Raw genomic sequence first — 17,946 nt, forward strand, 5'->3', positions numbered from 1 at the left:
AATATCTAAGCTGATGCAACCATTTGCCCCTCCTCCGGCCCTGAGAAATGCATTTCTTGTGCCATCTTAAAGAGCTTTCTTTTAGGCAAAAGTTACTGATTGGCTCCCAATGAGTCACTTCCTGGCTCTGATTCGAAAACCATGTGCAATATTCACTGGCGTGAAGATGGCACTGCTTTGCCCCCAAGGTCCCTGACTTCTGCATGGGGTGTGGCAGCATCCCTGGGGACCTGGGGAGGGACCTGGGGAGGGACCTGGACGTACTCACTCGGGAGAAGGTTTACATGCTGGCGGGGGGCGCAGTGCTGGGGTGGAGGTGAGGCAGCTGAGCAAATCCCCCTTGGGGTCAGACCTTGCTCTAATGGAGTTTGTCTTCCCAATCCTGGGAGCCCCAGAGTGAGGGGTGCAGTTGACATGTGCTCATGTCTCGGCCTGTGCTCCTCCCTACCAGCCCCCTGTAGCAGCCCCCAGGGGGGCAGAGAGGCTGGGGAGATGAAAAGCCAGGGTAACTAAGGCCTTATTGCCGGCTGCCACCCACCTGCACCCAGCAGATGGCCCCAACTGCTTGGGAGCAAGCCCCCTACTGGGGGCAGAACAGCTTCCCCCAGGAGGGGCGTGCGGTCCCAGCCCAGCCCCTGCTGGCTCCATTCTGATCCAGCGCCCAGCCCCAGCCCCCACAGAGCTCCTTCCGGCCCCGCAGACTCCCTGGGCAATGGACAAGCTGAGCATCCAGGCCCCATTCAACAGGGTGTCAGGTGCAGTGAAGCCATTGACAGTCATAAAATTTACTGTCCTGGGGACTAGGTGAGAGGAGAGAAGGGCGAAAAGAACTGAGTTCAAAGGCGACTCCATCCCAGCCTCGGTAGGGGCTGGGCAGAATTGGCCAAATGAGTTTTCTTTCCTTCCTTCTTCCTCATTTCTTTTTTTTTAATGATTTTATTGAGGCCATATTGGTTTATAACATTATGTAATTTCAGGTAATTGTGTAATATCAGTTTCACTGCATTGTGCTCACCACCAATGGTCGTTTCCATCCATCACCATATATACTTGCCCCTTTACCCCTTTTGCCCAGCCCCCCACACCCTTCCCCTGGTGGCCACTGCACTGTTCTCTTTGTCCGTGTGTTTGTTTTTCTTCCACACATGAGTGAAGTCATGTGGTTTTTGTCCTACTCTGTCTGGCTTATTTCACTTAACGTCACTCTCTCAAGGTCCATCCATGTGGTTGTGAATGGCACGATTTTGTCTTTTTTAAGGCTGAGTAGTATTCCATTGTGTATATAGACCACATCTTCTTTATCCATTCATCAGTCGATGGGCACTTGGGTTACTTCCGCATCTTGGCTACTGTGAATAATGCTGCAATGAACTCGGGGGTGAATAAGTCTCTTTATATTGTTGATTTCATGTTCTTTGATAAATACCCAGTAGTGAGATAGCTGGGTTGTATGGTATTTCTGTTTTTAATTTTTGAGAAATCTCCATACTGTTTCCCATAGTGGCTGCACCGGTTTGTATTCCCACCAGCAGTGTACGAGGGTTCCCTTCTCTCCACATCCTCTCCAACACTTATTATTTCTTGTCTTGTTACTTATAGCCATTCTGACGGGTGTGAGGTGATACCTCATTGTAGTTTTGATTTGCATTTCCCTGGTAATCAGTGACATTGAACATTTTTTCATGTGCCTGTTGGCCGTCTGTATATCTTCTTTGGAAAAATGTCTGTTCACATCCTCTGCCCATTTTTTCATCGGGTTGTTTGTTTTGTTGTTGTTGAGTTGTATGAGTTCTTTATCTATTTCCTTTTCCTCTTCATTCCTTTCCTCTTCTCCTCCCACCACAACCTCCAACCTCCACCCCTCCCCCCTGCCCTTCTTCCCCCCGTGCTGTCTCCCCGTGTGTCCCCACCATACTCTTCCTGCCCTTCTCTGCTCTCTCTTCCCTCCCTCTCCGCATCCCCCTCCATCTCTGTCCTCTCCCTCAGGAACCTGAGCTCAGCTGATGCCGGCCGCCAGACCATGCGCAACTACACGGGGCTCATTGACTCCCTCATGGCCTACGTCCAGAACTGTGTGGCAGCCAGCCGCTGTGATGACAAGGTAAGAGGGTGGCCCCCAGGGGGTGCTCTGGCCCCCACCCCTCCTCTCTGTCTGGAGCCCCAAGGCCCAGGGCCTCTCCTCGAGTCAATGAGGGCAGCATCTTGGATTCCAGGCCCTGACGTTTTTCTCTCCCAGACTCCACGAGGTGGGTCTGCACTTTCTGGGAGCCTTTAAGGCTTGGCCTGGTGACAGGACAGGAGCCCAGAGCCTGGCCCGTGGAGCACTGGATGCTGAGCACTCCGACCCTTCCCCCAGGGCTGGAGGCACAACCTCTCCCTCCTGTTGGGGCTGTGAGGGCAGACGGGCCATGACCTCTCTGCTCCTCAGTTTACACTCTGCTCAGACGTGGGTGATCACAATCGTGTCTACCTCTCGGGTTGCTTTAAGGACTCAGTTAATAAGCAAAACATGAAAAAGCGCGAACAGGCTTTCCAGGAGCACTTGCTGCCCGCAGCCTGAGGAGTCCACACTGATGCCCCAGGGCCCCAGTCCCTCCCTGAGCCGACCACAGCTGTCTTCCCAAAAAGGCCATTGGCTGAGCCACAGCTCCTCTGGACTTTTGGACAGACTAGCCCAGACAGGCAGAAAGGGAGCATAGCGGAGGGAAGATAAACCGCGGGCTGAGACGGTTCCACCACGGCGGACGGTGGTGAGGGAGCACTGATGGTCAGGGCAGGCTGGGCATCGTGGACACGGGTCCTGCACACGATTTCCTCGTGGAGGGTTTTGTCTCCTGCTCCCCCATTGGAAGCGACAACAGGGCCTCAGGAGGGAGCCTCGTCCATCACCTGGCTGCCCAGCCAGATCCCAGTGGCATAAAGCTTCCTATGCCTGTGTACCCCCGGGTCCTGGAAGTCAGATCCCCTCAAACCGAGGAGGGCCAGACCTCATCAGGAGGGTAAATCAGCTGCCCCAAACCCTTGCCTGGTCACTAAAGGACAACGGCGTGGACCTGGGAGCAGCCGCCATTGCGAAGTGTCAGGTCCCGGTTCCCTGGGATGGGTTAGCACCTTTGGCATTGAAAGCTGAGGACTCACCATGAAAAGAGAGAACTGTGAGGGCATTGGGACTCCATGGCTTTTGGACCTAAAACTGTCAGGGCTGCCCCCGAAGGAGTATGTGCCAGGACGGAAGGCGGATTCCTCAACGGCCCAGTCTGACCATTGGCACATTGACCATAGCAACACACACAGTAGCCACTGTCTGTCATGTCCTACTGTGTGCCAGGCCCCATGATAGGGTCTTTCCATGTATAATCTTCCCAATAGCCCAGCGAAATAGACAACTTCTGCCCCATTTTACAGCTGAGGACACTGAGTCCCAGATGGTGAAACAGGTCACTCGAGTTCACAAGGGCAGGAAATGGTAGAACCGGATTCAAATCCAGGCTCCTGGGGGTGTCAGCGCGAGACCTTCCCAGACCGGGGAGGGTGCCTCTGCTCTTCCGCCCCCTCCCGTCACTGAGGGCAGGGAGCGAGCCCGTGGGACGTGGGTGGAGGCTCAGGCCGTGCGTCTCTCGGTCCCCAGTCCGTGGAGAACTGCATGTGCATCCTGCACAACCTCTCTTACCGCCTGGATGCCGAGGTGCCCACCCGCTACCGCCAGCTGGAGTACAACGCCCGCAACGCCTACACCGAGAAGTCCTCCACCGGCTGCTTCAGCAACAAGAGCGACAAGACGATGGTGAGCACCATCCCTCCACTGGCAGAGCCGCCCGCTCCCAGCCGGGCACCCCTCTGGGTCCCTCGGCCTCTTTCTCCCTTTTCTCTCTGCCCAGCCGGAGCCTGACGCCGGCCCCAGGGGGTGGCCCGTGCTGAAGCCTTGTCCTGGGATGCGCTGCACCCGGGAGCCGGGTGGAGGGCCCTCCATCTTGCATACAGAGGGATCCGTGTCCTTGGGGCCCCTGGGGTCAAAAGCTCAGCCCTCTGCAGTTCCTGCCCACTCTTCCTGTCTCATTGGAAAAGTGTCCCCATCTTCTCTGTGCCCCCTGAGGACATGGGGGTGGCCAGGACTCTGTACCTCTCTGGCCTGGTTCCACTGCCTCCTGAACATCCAGGTTTCCCCAGAAGCAGGAGGGTGCAGGGAGAGGGAGGGCAGCCTCCAGGCCCTGGACCACCCCTGTTGGCCCTGTGGGGGTCAGGCCCAGGGTCTGACTCTGGGCGGGAAGGAAGCATCATGATGTGAGACCCAAAAGCAGCCTCATGCAGCTGAAGGGTTTGGGCAGAGGCCGGCCTGGAGCATACTTCCCAAGATACGGGATGCTCTCTGCCTCCCTCGGGGACAGCCCAGAGGACCATGGATGTTCCCTCGCTCTGTGGAGCTGCCGTGGTGCACGGAGGAAGGGGTGCAGTGGGCAGGCGCGTCCTGGGTCCCTCCCATCTGGGAACAGGACCCTGAGGTTTGGGGGCGGCAGAGTGCTCCCTACTGATCTGCCATTTGTCCTCAGAACAACAACTACGACTGCCCCCTTCCCGAGGAGGAGACCAACCCCAAGGGCAGCAGCTGGCTGTGCCACTCGGATGCCATCCGCACCTACCTGAACCTCATGGGCAAGAGCAAGAAGGACGCCACCCTGGAGGCCTGCGCCGGCGCCCTGCAGAACCTGACCGCCAGCAAGGGGCTGGTGAGGGGCCCCCCTTCCCTCCCGCAGCTCCCCCGACCCCGGCTCTCCGACTCGCGGCCCAGGCGCGGCCCCTGCTTCCCCCTGATCCTGTCCCGGTCTGAGTCCATCAAACACGGAGGGCTTCAGAGCCTGGTTCTGCAAACACGGGTAGAGGGTCTGACACCGGCTGGGCTCCCGGCTGGGCGCTGGAGAAATGATGACGGGGCAGAAATGGCCCTGCCTGCCGGGGTCTCCCGGGTGCTAGGTGGGTCATAGGCAAACCCCCTCCTGTTGGATTCTGTCTGTGCCCACACAACGCCCCTTGCCTCGTGACTCCTGGCCCCGAGCTGGCCGTGGCTTGGGTCGGGTATGGGGATCCGGGGCGTTTTTGTGGCAGGAGGACTCTCCCGTTTGTTGAACTGAGAGAGGTATAAATAGAGGGTTTGGACAACGGTCTGGTCCAGAGGAAGATGTGGCAGAATCAGTAGAGATGTGGAGGCCAGTTATGGTCTGGAGGACGTGATGAGACGGGTGGAGCCGAGGAGGCCTGTCTGCAATCAGGAAGCACGTGGATGGGGAGGCAGCCAGCCAGGCCTCATCTTAGGACAAAAGGGAGCGGGGTGGAAGCAGGGCGAGTGGGAGTTGAGGGGAAAGAAGAAACTCTCCTGACTGACAGGAGGGGCTGGGGGTCTTAGGAATGCCGCACCAGCCTGGCTCAGGTCACAGCCAGGATAGCTGTGTTGCTAGAGGCCCAGATGGGCTGACCTTCTCCCAGGGGACCCTGGATCCCATGTCCGTGTGGCACTGACCCTCTCTTATCCATCTTTGTCTCGGGCAAGTGCTCCCAAGTCATACTGAATTCTCCGGAGGTAGGGAAGTGGGAGCAAGATGGTCAGAGCTTCTCCAGTTGACAGATGCCCTCGACCACGTGGTTTCACGCGAGCAGATGCTGCTGAGCCGTGTAAGGGAGGCAGAGCCAGGACAGACGGGGGTGCAGTGGCATCTGACACTGCGCTCTGGAGGTTGATTCTGGGCCCCCACGAATGAGGAGACCAAGCCTCCCCTCTCCTCGCCCACTCGGGCTCCAGGCGGCTCCGGGAGCCGAGACCAGGGTCAGGGCAGGCGAAGGTGCATTTTCGCCCGGCTGTTCTGTAGTTGTCGGTGTGTGAGCAAATCTGTGTCTGTCTTTGCCTGTGCTCCCGACGTCCCCAGAAGAAAAGTTCTGGGGCTCCATTGTTTGGGATTACCCGGCCCTTGTCTGCCCCAGTGCCTGGGAAGCCACAGGCCAGGTCCTCACTCGTCCTTCTTGCTCAGATGTCCAGTGGCATGAGCCACTTGATCGGGCTGAAGGAGAAGGGCCTGCCTCAGATCGCTCGCCTCTTGCAATCTGGCAACTCCGATGTGGTGCGGTCCGGAGCCTCCCTCCTGAGCAACATGTCCCGCCACCCTGCACTACACAGAGTGATGGGTGAGTGCCCCCACGGCGTCAGAACCCCCACCCGCCTGCCCCTCTAGAGAGGGCTCGGCAGACCCCCACTTCCCAGAGCCCGCTGGAAGGTCACCCTCTGACAGTCCCTGGGGTGAGCATCCCGGGAGGGGAAGCTGGCCCGAGACAGGCTCGGGGGTGGGAAGGGCGGGCCACCTAGGGATGGGAGCAGGAGTGTGAGGTCCCATGGGGGTCCCAGCCCCGCGTTGGAGCTGGATCAGACCCTCAAGGGGCCTCCTGGCTGGGAGCCTGGCTGATGGCTGGCCAGGACCGTGGCCCCCGAGGGAAGCCCTCACCCCCTTTCCCTCGGCCATCTGACCCCATGTCCTCCACTCGCTTCTCTCCCAGGGAACCAAGTGTTCCCGGAGGTGATCAGGCTCCTCACCAGTCACACTGGCAACACCAACAACTCGGAAGACATTCTGTCCTCAGCCTGCTACACCGTGAGGAACCTGATGGCCTCCCAGCCGCACGTGGCCAAGCAGCACTTCTCCAGCAGCATGATTAACAACGTCATCAACCTGTGCCGCAGCAGGTGGGCGGGAGGGGACGGGGACCCGAGAAGGCGCAGTGGCCAGGGCAGGGGGAGGGGGGGACAGGGACCCCAGAAGGGGAGTTGAGGTGGGGGGAGGGCCTGAATGGAGAGAAGTTCCAGAAGCCTGGAGCACCATGAGCTCAGGGTCCAGCAGCCAGGCCTCAAGGCAGCACGCGCCTCGGCTGGGAGTCAGCAGGGGACACTGAGTCCTTGGAGGGCCAGCAGGAGGCACGAGGCCACAGGCCCAATGGTGTGGGGACTTTATTCCGCTCCATCTTTATTCCATTCTGTCCTCTGAGGCCAAGGCCCGGGGCAGAGCATCTCCCCGTCATGGCCCAGAGAACCCTCTAGGAGGGCAGAGCGTGGGGTTGTGCCCACTGTGTGGAGCCAGCCCAGGGGGCTCCTCGCACCCACTCTGGGGCCGCCCCACGTCTCCAAGATCTGGAGGGGAGGGGTGGGGGGAGGAGGGTGCTCATTCGGGCCTCCCAGAGTCTCACCCCACAAATGGACTTCCCGCCCACCAGTGCCTCGCCCAAGGCTGCAGAAGCTGCCCGGCTCCTCCTGTCTGACATGTGGTCCAGCAAGGAGCTGCAGGGCGTCCTCCGACAGGTAAGCGCCCACTGCTGACCCTGCTGGCAGGGCCCTCCCTCCACATCCCCCCTGTACTGAGTCAAGTCCAGGCAGATAAGAAGAGCGAGGCAGGGGGCTGGCCGTGTGGCCCAGTGGTTAAAGTTCCACACGCTCGGCTTCAGTGGCACAGGTTTGCCGGTCCGGATCCCCAGTGCAGACATCCTCTACTCATCAGCCATGCTGTGGAGGCATCCCATATGCAAAGTGGAGGAAGACGGGCACAGATGTTAGCTCAGGGCTCATCTTCCTCAAGCAAAAAAAGAGGAAGATTGGCAACAGATGTTAGCTCTGGGAGAATCTTCTTCACCAAAAAAAAAAAAAAATGGAGAGAGAGGCTGGTGGGCCTACCCTGCTCACTTGGGGAACCTGAACCCCACTGGAGACAGAGGCAGACGTGAGAGACAAGCGTGCATGACCATGAAGGTGATCCAGGCCCGGAACACATCCCTGGGCTCAGAGATCTAAGCAGGTGCTGAGCGCACGGAGGGCAGGGGAAATCAAGGAGACGAGTCAGAGGCAGGGGGTGGGATCCCTTAGGAGCAAACTGAGAAGCAGAGTGGACGAAAGGCACTAATTCGTCTGAGGGCGGGACGTGCCCCCCGGCTGGAGAGGGAGGTTTGGCCAGATTTCAAAGCCCCTTGCATTTCAGACTGAAGAGTTGAGAGTTTGCCTCCAGCCCTGGGGATCCAGCGGGGGTCTGAGTGGAGGGTTTCGTGATGAAAGCAACACTAGGAAGACCCCTTCCCAGCAGCCTGCAGGGCAGTGTAGACCGAGAGACCCTGGGCTGCTGCGTGTGTCCACTGGGGACCTTGGGTCCTCTCTGTCCCCATCCCCACGAAGTCGTAGTGCAGGTCAGTCCTTCTCCGCCGTCCTGGGCGGTTGTTCTAGACTGAGGTGTAGGCAGCGGTGAGGCTGGGAGTAAAGGACAGGACCACAGGAGGTGGACTAGGGGGACCAGCGATGCTCGAGCTGCCAGCGGAGAGGCTGCGGCTCCATTAACAGACGCAGCGGCTGGCAGAGGTCGTGAGGGAGGAGAACTGATCTGGGGAGGTCGAGTCTGAAGGAACGGGCTGGGGGCCCAGGTGTGGGACCCGGGGAGAGAGGCCAGGCCGCCACATAGACTGGAGCATTGATCAGATTCTTGGGAGAGGAGAAGCCACGAGAACAGGCAGGGCCATCGTAGGGCGCGTGTCTGCAGAAAAGTCGTGGAGGATGGGGAGGCATGGAGAGACGCTCTCCTGGGGGCTCAGGGAATCGGGAGGAGCTGTGCAGGGTGCCCAGGAAGGGGCTGAGACTCGTGGGAAGAGCATTTGCTAAGGGAGGGGGGCAGCAGTTCCCAGGGCTGCAGAGTGGCTGAGGAGGACAGAGACCCAGGAGGCCCTGGGTCCAGGGGTTTGGAAGTCCCCTCACCTCTCAGAGCACCGCTGGCAAAGCAAAGGGTGGAGGGGAGCAGGGTGGGGCGTGAATGGGGAAGGGGGCATGGGGCCAACGGGGGACCCTGCTCACCTGGGTTTGGCCCTGAAAGGAGGGGGATGAAAGATGGGTAAAAAGACACCTGTTTAATGACAGAGGGGATCCCGGCATCTCTGTCGCCAGGTGGGAAGGAGAGGGAGAGAAGGGGAAAGTGAAGGGGTGGAAGGGTGTGAGGAACGGAGAACCGAGGGTCTCAGAGGATCAGGAGCAGCCTGGTCAGGCAGAAGAGGGGACGGAAGCCAATCACGTGGGGCAGGGGGAACGCCTCTTCCTCCAGCCCAGCAGGGAGACGGGAGGGAGGGCCAGGAGGGAGGGGTGAGAGATGACTGGAAAAGTCTGAGGCTGAGGTCAGTAGCAGCCTGTCTCCTCCGTTAGACCATCCAGCACTCTTTTCTGACAGCACCACGGTGGGGGCAGGTGTGGGCACATGGCAGCTGCCAGGGCGGCCAAGGGGAAGGGAGTGGGCCAGGCTGTTTCCACCAAGTGTAGCCACACTCAGCAGGAGCAGGCAGAGCTGCCGGGGCAAAACGACCTCACGTGAGGCACACCCAGGCCGGGTGGGACGGGGGCTCCGCACACCACAGTCTTGGTGCCTCCTATCCCCGGAGGTCAGTGCGAGCTGACAGGCTCTCAGAGCTCGGGGCCACACCAGCGGCCTCTTCTTAAGCTGCTAGGCCCCTGCTGCTATCCTCATTTGCGCCAGGCGTTCATTGAGCGCCTGCTGTGTGCTAGGACAAGCAACAGGGACAAGACCCATGTCCACCCCGCAGGAGCTCAGGGGCTGGTGGGGCCGGAGGTGGGACAACAGACGAAAAGACAGCCTCCTGCACGGGGGCTTCTCATTACCAGTGGCAGCCCCTGCTCCGGCGTTTGAGAAATGCTGGGCGAGCCCTCCCCGCCCAGAGCTCGTCTCTGGATTTAAAAAAAAACAGAGAGTCAAAGGGAAGAACTCCCAATGACCCTTCTAGTCTGATTTTGGTGGTGCTTCTGTTTAAAGAGTGATACTTAAATCCTTGCGCCTTGATTGGGATTTCTGCAAATGCAAGAAGGAAACTCCGATGTGTTGGGCGGGGTGCAGACGTTTCACTGACGCGTGGCTGCCGATGGCCTTGGTCTGGCTGCCCACTTCGTCAGGCCAGCTTTAGCCCTGACGCACACACGAAGCGTGTCCACAGGGCTGTGGTTCAAGCTGGGGATGCTCTGGGAGGACGGTTTCCGACCCCGTGGGAGGCCCCAGGACCCTGCTCCATCCCGGGATATTTCGTACAGCTGCGGTTTCTCCTCTTGCAGCAAGGTTTTGACAGAAACATGCTGGGAGCCTTAGCTGGGGCCAACAGCCTCAGGAACTTCACCTCCCGATTCTAAGGAGAGGCTGCCCAAGTAAGTCAGCTTGCAGGTAAGAATGGCCCTCCCCCAGGGTGGGGGCACCTCCAGAGCCCCTGCAGCAGCCTCAGCCAGTCTCAGGGAGAGAGGCCAGGCCCGTGCGCCCCAAGGACTCAGAAGCATCCTTCAGCCTGGCAGACAGCCTGGCTCTGGCCAACACAAAGCCTGTGAGGGAAGCAGTGTAGACTGCTTGGCCAGCATGCCATGGGCTGTCCCACCACAGGACATTGGACATATGTGATATCCTGGTAGCATCAGCAGGCCAGAGGTCTGGGCAGAACTGCTGGGTACATGTGTGTGGGTTGTGCACTGCACAACCCAGGTGGTGCCATTCACATGGACTACGGTGTGACTAGCCACCCTAGAGTTATCCCATATGTCATTGTGGGTTTGGGATCCACAGCTCACCTTCTTATCCTTTTTGTAATCCACTTTCCGGTTTCTGCACATGCCTAGTGTAGACAAGCTTATTTCTAGCTGATGATTCTAGGGACCAAAAGGTCAGAACCAACATCTACGACAGAGGCCCACAGGCCTGAGCTTTCGTGATAATCACCTGGGATGCTTATGGAAATGCACGCTCCTGGCCCCAACCCCAGCAGTGCTGACTCAGTGGCCCTGGAGCGTGGTCCAGGAAAAGGCATTTATAAACAAGCTCTCCAAGTGACTTTGGGGGCAGGTAAGCCAGCGGCCACACTTAGCGCTCAAACCAGGCATCGAGCCCAGTCTCAGGCCAGCGCCCATCCGTGCGTACACATCGGGGGACGGGTGGCAGGTGCGGGATGGAGACTTCTGGGGGTGCTGATTATGGGATTTCTCCTCTTCCAGAGATGAAATGACCCAGCTGAGAAGACCACAGGCCTCGCTGGAGGGGTCATTCTGTCCACACCATGCAGTGTTTGGACAAGTTCAAACGCAAGGAGAACAAACCTGGACACTGCAGATGATGGAGATATTTTTAGATTTTTTTTTTTCCTTAGGGGAACTGGCAGAAAATGGGGGTTGGGAGGGTGGGGGGGGGCCTTTCTTGAGTTAAAGGGGCTTGTCTCTGATGTTGATACTTCTTTCGCTGAGAACTGGTATATACATGTGTATAATGTGTGAGTGTGCGCGCACGTGCGTGTGCGCAGGTGTGTGAACGCGTGACCGCAAACTGCAAACAGCGGGGTGAGCTGTCCGACTGCAGCTCACGAGCGGTGACAAGGACTCCTCGTGTTTCTCACTCGTGGGCAAGGACGACGCGTGCTTCTTGTTTCTCTGTGCGTAGTTCCCAAAATGCATTGTGCCCGGGGCAGGGCCCTCACCGGGGTCAGGCCCCAAGGAGGCTGCAGGGGGACCGTCTCCCAGGGGGCGAGGTGGCAAGGGAGAGGTGGCAAGGGTGTTGGGGTGCAGTGTATCTCCTGGGAAAATCGGGTTGTCCCGGAACGCCCCCCTTCCCCCAGCACCGTGAGGCCTGGGGCGGGCGGGGTGTGGGCCCTGCAGACGGGCAGGGACAGTCACACTTGCTTTGCTGTAGGAAGTCTGTCCCGGGGGGCTGGGAGCGGAAGAGGGGGCTCACCATTCTCTCGGGCCGCGTCCCCGTCAGAGCAGCTTCAGCCTGCAAAGGGGCTGGTCATCCTTGGGAAAGAAAGCGGATGATGCTCGGAGCGAGAGAGCTGTTCAGGGCCTGGCTGTCTGGTCTTCATCGTCCTGCTGGAGGGGGACGGCTGGGGCTGAGCAGGGACCCACTCCAGCCTCCAGGGGCACAGGCGCCTTTTCAAGGTTAACAGGAGGATGCTTCCCTGCCTGTCAGGGGAGACTCACCTGGGGAGTGCTGGGGGTCCCCGGAAACGTGGAGCAAGGGGATTTGGAGAGACCAGGAGAGGGACTGTCATGTCAGGGCACCAGCAGGTGGCTGCCCCCACCTTCCCCTGAGCCCCAGCTGCAGGGGATGCCATAACAGAGGCCCGGCCCCGCCGGGGGCACCAGCCGCAACCCAGACCCCAGAGTCGTGTGCATTTCAGATGAGAAGTAGTGGAAGGGCCTCATGAGCAAAGCTGGCTTAAAGGGCCCTCCGCGTGTCCCGAGGGACCGAGCAGGACAGAGGGTGCCGGGCTCCCCCGGCCTCAGCCTCCACCGCCGTGCCCACGCTGTTGGTATCAGATAGGATTTAGCTGCCTGGTCCATACCCTCCTCTGGAAGATGGACGGTGCTGCTCGCTCCTCATGGGCACGGCCCCTCGTCCTCCTCCCAGGCCTCCTTCCCCCGCTGCCCCGCCCCTCAATGGGGCCCCACTTCTTACCCAGCCGTCAGAACCCCAAGGCACCTCTCTGGGCTCAGAGTGTGCTGTTAGGAGATGCAACAGCTGAGGCTGGGGGAGGCCAGACGTGACGACAGACTGTTTAACCAGGTGTCTGTGGGTCTCTGCCATGCTCCCTCCTTCTGCTCCTGGCTCACCCCTCCCTCTCTCCCTCTCAGCCCGTGAGGGAGCCTGGTCCCCGAGACTGTCTTGGGTGCAGGCATCAGAATGACCCCTCTGCTGGTCATCGGGGCAGAGGAACTCATTTCTTTAAAACACGTGTCTGGAGCACCAAGATGGGCCGGCACCTGTCACTGTCCTCACGTAGCCCACATTTTCTTGGAGGAAAGGAAAGATGGGGGTCCTTGGCTTTAGGGCTCCCCAGTGTGAGAGGACTGTCCAGCCCAGTCAGGGTGAGAGAGACGTAGCTGCTCCAAGCGAGTCGGCGACGGCCCGCGAGGGGCCCCAGCCGCAGTGGCTCTGCCCTGACGTCCCACAGCAGCTCTGCCCACTTTCCCTCCCCGCAGGGTTGCAGAACCCAGGGCCCGGCCCTCTGCCTGGGGACGGGCAGCTTTCCAGACCCCGGGGGTCCGAGGTGGACAGTGAGGCTGGGCCTGATTTTGGTAATGTCTTTCGTTCCCCGTCCTTCGGAAGATGCGACCCTGAGAGTGTCGCTAGAAAAGGGGGTATGGGGTTTGCCAGGCTGTGTGTCCGGGCATGTCTCAGTATTTCACTTCCACGTGGGCCTCTCACTACCGCAGTCCACACCCAAAGCAATACGCTCCAATCAGGGGCCAAAGGAGGAAGGACACGGACCACCCAGTCTTTCCCCATCCCTGCCCTGACCCCGGGATCTCCCGTGTTAAGGCAGATCCCATCAGTGGCCAGCAGCAGCCTGTCCAGGGCAGAGGGGGCCAGACCAGCAATGCAGACCCCACACTTCCCCCCGGGACATGGGAGGCCATGATGCTCTCTTGTCCACCATGGAGCCTGGCTGAGAGATAGGGTGGCTGGGATGAGCAAGATCGGGACTATGGGATGGGCAGGGAGGTGCCCCGGACCCACCGCCCCCCTGCGCCGTGTTCGTGTAAGAGCCACGTGCTGGCCAGGCCTGTCTCCCTGTGTGATGCACTGTGTATTCGCTTTGTTGGAAATAGAGGAAATCAATAAATTGCTGGCGTTTCTTTGAACCTTTTCAAGCAGTGGATTATTTTGGGGGCACAAAGGGCTGCCTGCTTCCCTCCAGGGTCCCCTCTTCCTGACCCCGTGCCAGGCAAGCACTGGGAGCCCCCTGACGGGAGAGAGACGCCGCCACGCAGACACCTGCTCCGCGTCCAAGCCCCTGATCCTCATGGTAGCTCCATGACGCTGGCATTGCTCCCCCAATCTTACAGATAAGTGAGGCCCAGGGAGGGGGCAGCTACGCCCACTGTCACACAGCTTGTAGAGGGAAAAGCCACCCCAAGCGTGAACGCCCCAAGGCAGGGTGCCCACGGGGACATCGGGATGTCAGGATGTGTTCTCCCTGGGGGTGAGGGAAGGTTGGGAACGCTCGGGGAGGGAGCTGGAGCTGAGCTCTCCCCAGCCTGGGAGGTGGTGACTGGCGTCTCTCTGTAGAGCCCAACGCCCTGACCTCCTGGGCCCTCCCTCCGCTGGGTGATGCTTGGGGAGCAGGCAGGACGGGAGGCCTCAGCCCAAGGGGAGGGAGGTGGCCGTCTGTGGCCCAAATTGTTAATACACCAGGTCTGGGGCCTCCGAAGATGAATGAGACCTGAACGCATGGATTGGCTCCAAAACGTGAGATCAGATTACGAATTCAAAACCAGTGAAGGTTTCATGGTTCGACTTTCACTAAAACGGAGTGTAGAAAGCACACGGCACCGCTTAAATGCACGCAGCTCCACGAGTCTTCGCGAACCGAACGCGTCGCGCCACCAGGACCCGGATCAAGAATGGAGTGTTGCCAGCCCCCACAGCTCCCCGAAGACCTGCCCGTAACCACCCCACTCCCCAGGGGAACGCTATCCTGACCTCTGACACCACAGGGTGATTCCGCCTGGTTTGCGCTTTCTATCAGTGGAGTCAGTGCGTCTGTTTTGTGTCTGGCTTCCTGAGCTCGTGTCTATGAGATTTGTCCGTGACCACTGTGTGTCCGGGTCACTGCCGGGTGTCTGTCCGTCAAGTGACTGTGTGCAGGGCAGAACACGCTGTTACATCCCCTATCATCGTTGCATCTTTTACAACATTGTGTTTACAACATTTGGAAACCATGTTTATCTTAGTCGTCCACTTCCTGGAAGTTCCCCCGTGTGATGTGGTTACCGGGAAATTACAAGGAATGGTAAAGAAATTCGATTCTCTTTGGGATGTGAGTGCATTCAATGTGCAGGCCTGCCAAAGGGCTACGAAGGCCTGCGCTCAGCTATCCCTGGCCGAGAGGGCGGCAGGCCCTTCTGGCCCCTCCGAGGATGGGCCAGTGAGAGTGGGAGGGCCTGGGGCCCAGGAGCAGAGGGTGATGCCAAACTGGGGGCACCAGGAGCAGCCGGAAGCCGCGGCCAGAGCAACGACTCACGTCCTGGAGGCCGAGTCTTCCAGACCCCAGGCCCAGGCTGCCCGAGTCTACCTGCCCTGGGCCTCGGAGCCGTTTCCTCCCGTCGGCTCTGCAGGTGACGTGGCAGAGGCCCATTGCCCGCCCTGGAGTCCACGCTGCTCTGGAGATGGTCGGGCATCACTTCTTGGAACACAGTGCGCTCCGGCGCCCAGCATGGCGGAGAAAGCGGGAACAGAGGTTGTTAACAATGGCAGCAGCCTTTTCACTGGAGGGGCTACAAATCACTCTCTATCTTTCAAAGCCTCAGGGCGTTCAGCTTCTGATTTGATCTTTACTTGTCCTGGGGACACAGCAGAGGGCAGAGCATCAACTTGCAATTTCTAGACAAGGAAAGGGAGATGCAAAGAGAGAAAGGGACCCGCCCAGAGTCACTAGTGACTTTGTGACAGAACCGATACTGGGACCCAGGCCTCCTCTGTGCCAGCCTCAGGGACCCCGATCCACTCCCGTGAGTGTCTCAGACATCCCAGCCTCAGAGCACAGTTAGAGAGGCCTGACCCCAAGGTGGCACTGCGCAGAGCTCCATCTCTAGTGACCCAGAAGCTCGTGCCACCCTGAGACCTCCTGAAGTTACACATCTTGTGAGCGGGGCTGCTGTGCAGACAAGCACAACTGGGAAGTTCTGGTTCATGTGCATCAGACCCCATAGAGCTGCCATGAGGATTGGCTAGTGTGGGGCCAACCCGTTTGGTCGGTTAGAATATGGGGCTAAAGAGACCAGGGTCACAGGGCAAAAAAGTGCCTCAATGACCCCACAGACACCCACACACACCCCCTAACTGGTCACCCTGCAGACACCTGCTGCCAGTTCAGCAGAATACAAATGTTACCGAGGAGCGCGTCAGCCTCTCGGGGAAGGGGGTCCAAGCTGACGAGCCCCCATGACAGTGGATCGGTAGAGACATCCCATATACCATAGGACTTCATGCTCCCGAAGTCCCAAACCCGTTAGTCAACCACTAAGACGTTTCACGACTGGTGAGTTAGTCAAAAAGCACTTCAGGGGCCGGCCTGGTGGTGTAGTGGTTAAGTTCACACGTTCTGCATAGACAGCCCGGGGTTTGCAGGTTCAGATCCTGGATGTGGACCTATATACCGCTCATCAGCCATGGTATGGTGGCATCCCACATACAAAATAGAGGAAGATTGGCACAGATGTTAGCTCAGGGCCCATCTTCCTCAGCAAAAAAAAAACGCACTTCAGCATTTGTCAAGTGGTTCTAAATCTCTGGCCCTGAAGGCCGCCCCCTCTGCACAAAGCTGTTACAATCCCGCTCTCCACACATCTCAGAAAGAAAACTTGAGCTGGTCTCCAAGGCCAAGGGGTCTACACTGAGCCCACGTGTGTCATTCTGGATCCTCTCAGGCTCACATTCCTGCTTTCTGGGGCCCAGAGTTTTCCCGAAGGACAGCTGGGCTGCGGGGCGCAGGTAGAGACTTAGAGAAGAGCCATCACCTGTGACGTGACTGCATATTCGTTACCTTTAATCTCTATATCGATGCCACAAAGTAGGTACGACCACTCCCATCTCACAGATAAGGAAACTGTGGTTCAGAGAGGTTGAGTAACTTGTTCAGGGTCACACAGCTGGTAGGCAACAGACCTGGAATCTGAACCAGGTCTGAGGCCAACGCCCTACTCTTCCCCATTCACTACAGCTGCCATCTGGACAGCAGCTGCCAACAGTTAGGTTGACTCCTAAACTGCTTGCTAGTGACTCCATCTTCAGATGGTGATGCCCCCTCTGAGCCCTCTGTCACCTGGTTCTGAGACTGGGACCAGCCCCTGGGCCCTGGTCCTGTACTGCTTACTTTTTTTTTTTTTCTTTTTGGTGAGGAAGATTGGCCCTGAGCTAAAATCCATGCCCACCTTCCTCTATGTTTTGTATGTGGGACGCTGCCACAATAAGGCTTGATGCTGTGTGTACGTCCGCACCCAGGATCCGAACACATGAACCCCAAGCCACTAAAGCGGAGTGCACAAACCTAACCACTACACCATCGGGCCAGCCCCTTGCTCATTTTTTTTTTTAATTCAAGAAATATCTGGATAAAAAAAGTTCTCGTCCTCCAGGAAGTCTCTCAAGAGACAAGAATAGAGGTCAACCCCCAACTCTCACCGGCTCCTCTGAGCTGATGAGAGATTTTCCAGACACCTGGCCAGTCCCGAATTTGAAAGAGGTCGTTTCTTCCCACTCTCCCTCTTTCTCTCCGCCCAGCACAGAGCTGACCCCGGCTGGGCCCCACGTCTGTCTGGTCGGGGGCCCTCCTGGGGGCACAGCCTCTATTCTCGGCCCCAACAAACCAGAGCTCCCTTAAGGCTGGGATGACTGGCAGGACCGGGGGGAAGTGGGGTTGTGGTCCCAGGGGCTGGAAGGCGGGCTGGCAGGGAACGGGACTCACCATCCAGCATCTGGGACCCACCCCCTGGAGCTGGCCCACGGCAGGGTCACAGACGTCAGGGTTGGGAGCGTCTGCAAAATTCTCCTCGTTGGGTGATTTTCACACGTTTTTCAGCCACAGAGTCCCTTAGGGACGACATCTAACGCGGAAGGCTGAAACACCAATGGTAACACCGAGGAAGCCCCAGTGAGGGAGACTTCCTCCCCGGGCGGGGGGCGCGTTCTCAGAACCCCAGGCTCCAAGGAGCTGGCGGAAAACCTCTGGGCAAGTCCCTCTCCTCGTTTTGCAGGTGAGGAAACCAAGGCCCAGAGAGGGGAAGACACTTGCTCGGGGTCACCAGGCAGTTCCAGTGGCAAAGGCAGATCTAGGACTTCAGCCTCCTGAACGGCAGGCGGGCCTTTCTCCAGCTCCGCCCTGGCCTTCTAGCTGCTCCTGTCCCCTCCA

The 17,946-nt window shown here is 58.7% G+C and overlaps 1 protein-coding gene across 2 annotated transcripts in view; it reads left to right on the forward strand.

Annotated features, from left to right (window-relative positions):
- PKP1 (plakophilin 1) overlaps positions 1–13,678 on the forward strand; it is a 48,289-nt gene extending 34,611 nt beyond the window's left edge. Inside the window, exons 7-14 of one of the 2 annotated variants that reach the window (XM_070602502.1) lie at positions 1,987–2,101; positions 3,629–3,784; positions 4,548–4,724; positions 6,018–6,171; positions 6,538–6,724; positions 7,249–7,333; positions 10,118–10,223; positions 11,039–13,678. In XM_070602502.1, coding sequence (XP_070458603.1) covers positions 1,987–2,101; positions 3,629–3,784; positions 4,548–4,724; positions 6,018–6,171; positions 6,538–6,724; positions 7,249–7,333; positions 10,118–10,192 — 949 coding nt within the window. In that variant the 3' untranslated portion in view covers positions 10,193–10,223; positions 11,039–13,678. The remainder of the gene's footprint in view (positions 1–1,986; positions 2,102–3,628; positions 3,785–4,547; positions 4,725–6,017; positions 6,172–6,537; positions 6,725–7,248; positions 7,334–10,117; positions 10,224–11,038) is intronic. The other variant, XM_008507036.2, reaches the window with a different exon arrangement.
- Positions 13,679–17,946: the final 4,268 nt, after the last annotated feature.

The sequence above is a fragment of the Equus przewalskii genome, chromosome 31, assembly GCF_037783145.1.
Source record: "Equus przewalskii isolate Varuska chromosome 31, EquPr2, whole genome shotgun sequence".
Lineage (NCBI taxonomy): Eukaryota > Metazoa > Chordata > Mammalia > Perissodactyla > Equidae > Equus > Equus przewalskii.